Source organism: Pinus tabuliformis, chromosome 2_2 (genome assembly GCF_031772625.1).
Source record: "Pinus tabuliformis cultivar Carrire ecotype Pingquan chromosome 2_2, CPIR1, whole genome shotgun sequence".
NCBI lineage: Eukaryota > Viridiplantae > Streptophyta > Pinopsida > Pinales > Pinaceae > Pinus > Pinus tabuliformis.
This window is the reverse complement of record NC_142300.1, coordinates 613,341,294-613,346,133: the sequence shown is the minus strand read 5'-3', so window position 1 is coordinate 613,346,133 and position 4,840 is coordinate 613,341,294. Positions and strand designations below refer to the sequence as shown.

General features: G+C 38.3%; 1 protein-coding gene across 1 annotated transcript; it reads right to left on the bottom strand.

Moving 5' to 3' along the window:
* Positions 1-390: 390 nt before the first annotated feature.
* Positions 391-3,005, bottom strand: LOC149194155 (uncharacterized). Its single transcript, XM_089405048.1, has 5 exons — positions 2,496-3,005; positions 2,095-2,348; positions 1,852-2,063; positions 1,385-1,652; positions 391-917 (listed from the first exon to the last, which is right to left on the bottom strand). The coding sequence occupies exons 1-5, from the start codon at positions 2,587-2,589 to the stop codon at positions 648-650; spliced, it is 1,098 nt and encodes a 365-aa protein (XP_089261174.1). The 5' UTR covers positions 2,590-3,005; the 3' UTR covers positions 391-647.
* Positions 3,006-4,840: the final 1,835 nt, after the last annotated feature.

Below are 4,840 nucleotides of genomic sequence, written 5' to 3'. Positions count from 1 at the left end.
AGCCAATATTATAGTACCATGGCAAATAATTTTATAAGTCTATCCAAATTAAAATTAATTTAATCGTATCTTTAAAAAAATTCCAGAACTTGAAAAGGCACTCTATCAACCAATTTCATCAGTACTAATGTCAAATAATTTAAGAAAGATATTAAAATTAAACTTAATTTAACCGCACATTCACAAAACCTTAGAAAACAACAACCCACAGTCTAATCATATCTCATTTGTCAAGCAATTTCATCAGTACTAATGTCAAATAATCGAAGAAACATATTAAACGTAAACTTAATTTAACCCCACATGCACAAAACCTTAGAAAACAATAACCCACAGTCTAATCATACTTCAAGAGCAAAAGCATTTGACCATGTGATTTTCGCTATCATATAAGATTAAGCATTTGACCATGTCATTTAATTTCATGAAAAGAGTAATGGAAAGTGAAGCAGATATGGCTGCAATGGAAAGTACATAAAGCTGCAACAAATCATTTGTACATGCTCTGCAACAACTGCCCGTGAAAAGGGGTATTGGAGAAAATTCCAGAGATGCAAAGCACTAAGTTTAATATCCATATATTGCAAAAAAGAAAACCACTTGGTCCTAAATGGAGTAACTGAGATACAGGTCTAATTAACCCTGTTTTAACATTGCTCTCCCAACAAAAAACACTTCAAAATACGATCAGGAATGCCTTCCATTAGGTTGAATAAGTGACCAACCCCAGGAAGCTCATGATAGTGGATGCAAGAAAGCTTTTCACCAATGTAACGCTGCAAAGTCACCGGCACTAATGCATCCTCATCCCCTTGCCATATATGAACTGAAACATCATTGTTAGGAAATGGGTTATTGAGTTCCAAAGGATCAAAATCCCACTTGCCAAACATGACCATCAATGCTGCCTTCAAACGCTGCAGAGGCAAATGAATCAGTAAATAAGGAGAAAACAAATCTTGGATCCAGAATCAGGCACAGTACCAGTATCTTGTTAATTTGGAATTCTTTGTCTAATCTTAGCATTGGTTTATTGAGAAAGAGAAAAGTCAATCAACCTCAAGCAAATTCCACAATTCAATTTCGTTAAGAACAGCATAGCATTCTGATTTGACTTTTGAAAATGGTTTTTTCTAGGAAAAGGAGAGATCAAGGTCTCAGATGGAAACCAAAGTCAGTCAACCTCAAGCAAATTTCGAAATTCAATTTAGTTGAAAAACATAGCATTCTGACTTGCCATTTGAAAATGGTCGTTTCTAGGAAAAGCAGAGGTCAAGGTCTGAGTTGCAAACCACGTAAAATAACATAAATAGACAAGAAATTATAATTCACTTTCCAAAAAGAAGTGAGAGGTATAAGGCCTAGATCAAGGAAAAATAAATACTTCAGCAGATCTTCCACTTGCAGCTAATTTGCGGCCTAGCTCGCGGACATGCCTGTTCAGAGGTTTCCATGTCCCTTGAATAACGCTTGAAGAAGGAAACCATTTTTGGGTATTCCACCAATAAGTCAGCCAAGGGGTATAATAAGCAACACGAAGTGCCCATTGATCCTGTCGGGCTTGCTGATAATAAGCTTCTTTAGATAAATTAACTGGGAAACCAGGCCACCTGTAGTTTATTACAGGTGCTAAGAGTGCAGCACCCGCTAACCTGTGTTACCATCATTCATATTTCAATGTTATTAAAGTGCAGAATCCCAAAATTTCTTAGAAAAGGATCTAACACAACCGTTGTGTTTCTTAACTATAGTCACAGAGACTGCAAAGTTCTCTGTGTGCACCCTATTTAGTATTATATCAACTAATATCATAGACAATAGATGCTAAGTTGGGAAAAAAAAGATGAGAACCTGTGTGGTATATATTTGAGGGATCCCCATATCGTGTATCCCCCAAGGGAGAAGCTCATCACATAAAATTTGGGACCAAGATCAAGTTGGTCTGCAAGCTGTTCAATATCTAAAGCCGCACTTCTTACAGATCGCTTAGGATGAGGATCGCTTTCTCCGTACCCAGGCCTGTCGAAGGTTACAATGTACACTCCCAGCTCTTTCACAATTTCCTGCAAAACCTGAATGCCATTCTGCAATTACCTCAGAAGCTGGAAAGGTATCATTTCTGGATCCTGTAAAACCATGTGCCATAATGATCTTATACTTTGCTCTCTCTCTGGGAACTCCACTTTCCCTGTAGGCCAAATGTCTTCCATCTTGAAGCCGAATTCGAGGGGCAATAACTGGAGGGCCATTCAGAGATCCACAGATAGCAGAAGGGGGCGGCTGGATGGACTTGGATGCCCATGCAAGGAACCCCACCATTAAAACAATGGCTAATTTTCTCAATATACCTGAAATGCTATGTTGTTACCTTTGCTTAACACTTTGAGTATTTGAGTATGTTAGCTCATAAAATAGGGAAGGCATTCAAAACTACAACAAAATTGCCATTAATGATCAGAAAGAGCAGAAAACAATTTTAGGTTAAACTAACTTACCTCCACTCAATGCATCAGATCTTTTGTCCGACTTGCCCGTTCTGGTATGGGCTCGGGCAGCTGCAGCCGAAACTTTTCGGTTCCCAGCAGCCATATTCTATAAAATATACTATGCCTCCCAGAAAACTAAAATAAAGAGAAAGAAAAGGCGCTTATCTCGGCAGCCTTCCAATAAAATCGACCACACCAAGAGGGCTCAATGCATATGAAAAATACCCAAATGCAAAAACAGGGCATTCACTATGCTTCCTGTCAGGATTTTCCCTGCCAATAAATTCAACAGCTGAGATCCTCCTCAATTTCTTTATCCTTAAACAAAATTCTATGCATGCTCCTATCTAAGGATAGAATTCCCCCCGGTTAGGCCAAAATGTGAATCAACTGTACTGTACATGTTAAAATCCAAACACCAAGAAGCAAATCAGAGAAATCTAGGCAAGCCCAATTCAGAAAAACCCAAAAATGTCACATGCAATATCATGCAGAAGCCCCTTTTCTGGTTTATGAATGTCCAATAGCAATTATCACAAAACTTACCTACAGAAACGAATCTCCAATTGCAAGTATCACAACACTTACCTCCATCTCGGTTCTGGGTTCAGGCATGCAATATGATGAAGTTGGAGCTATAAATGAGGTTGAAACAGAGCAGAATCCCATCGCATATAGCTTTTCCAAAAACATAACGCCAACATATGGGTTGAAATTATGTTAAGGCTTTTCCAAGATTTTGGCATTCTGGACTAAAATACTCAAAATTATGCAGGGGATCTTCATTTACAAGGGAGTAGGATGGTGCCTGCATTCAAATGAGATTATCATAGAGCCCCATAGCACAGCTGTTCCTTTTTCTTGTACAGTGGGCTGATTGCAGCCTAGCAAGCACATTAGGACTTCTGTAATTGTTCCGTTGTTTGACTCAACTCAGAATACTTGGCACTTTAAGATGCATCACCAAGCATGTGAAGAGCCCAGAATAAATGAAATAGTTCATTATAAAGAAAAAACCTCTACTGTCAAGAACTATCCTCATCTACTATTTTAATTGCAAATATGAATCTGAAATGCATGAGACATAAAATTGCCTTAAATTCCAGGGATTTGTGGTGCTGGACGTGTGTTATTTCTGAAGGAAAACCATAGTTTCTGTTTCAAAGTTTATAAAAAAAGTTGTTGGTTGAATCATAAAACCCAAAACAAGGAGCAGTGGGCCATGTACTTGAGTACTCTTTGTTCATACAACAGAGAACAGTTCTATTAAGATATAACTAAACATGCCAGATATAAGTAAAGATATATACAATGAAAGTTTTGTTGGCTTGTATGCATATGTACAATAAAAGCATTATGTAGAGATGTAATTGAGAAAGTGCCGCTAATCATATATGCATGATGGGCCATGGCATCGGCAACACTAGTTAGTGTTTATTGTGGTGCCATGTTGTGCGAGCTGTTCCTGCAGTTGATGTCGCATCTGCCTGTGTGCATCCCTTTCATGGATGTGAATTGTAAGCTTAAGTAGTTTCCTTATATTCTTTAACAACGTAATTGCTGGACGCAAATGGTAAAGTGGCATGGATGGTTGTGGCAGGATCCTTGTCTGCATATCTTGTAATGTAAGTTCTTGTTGCTGGATTTCTTCGCAGCACTCGTACAACTGTCGAAGGTAGCATGTATTCATACCTGTTGGCATCCAAAAAGGAAACACTGTAACTGACAATGAATATGGTTGACGATTGATGCAAAGAAGGCCCTTCAAGATGCCACATCCAGCCTCTAAAGGCCTTTCAAGTACTCCTTTCCTCCACAAAAACCAATAAGTACAATCTCTATGTATCCTCCAAAATGGGTAAGTGGACTTTCAAAGTGAATGCTCAGCATCAAAAGCCCCAAATATTCGATCTCCTCACCATCAATCTAGGCTTCTGAATGTAGTTTGATTCAAACCAATATTTTCTTGGGCATCACCACATTTTTACCAACAGACAAGAAAACTCAATCAAGACAAATGTGCTTCCCTGTTACAGTGATATCACTGGGACAGCCACCAAGAACACAGAATCAGAGCTAAACATGAGCAACTAAAATTGTTTTCTACAATGACACATGACTACGAGAAATAGTAATTTGCAGTTTGTCCAGTTCACTCCTTGGGGACCTCAAACTGAGTTGTGAACAGGTTCAACCTGTTCAATCTGCTGGTTTAATCAATTTGACCAGGGCCCAACCAGCCAGTTTGATTGTTTAAAATCTCCATTAAAATAATTAACATTTTATGTTTTTTTAGCTAAGTTACCAGAATATCGATACAGATCCAGATGGAGATCCACCAGATTTATGAAAAG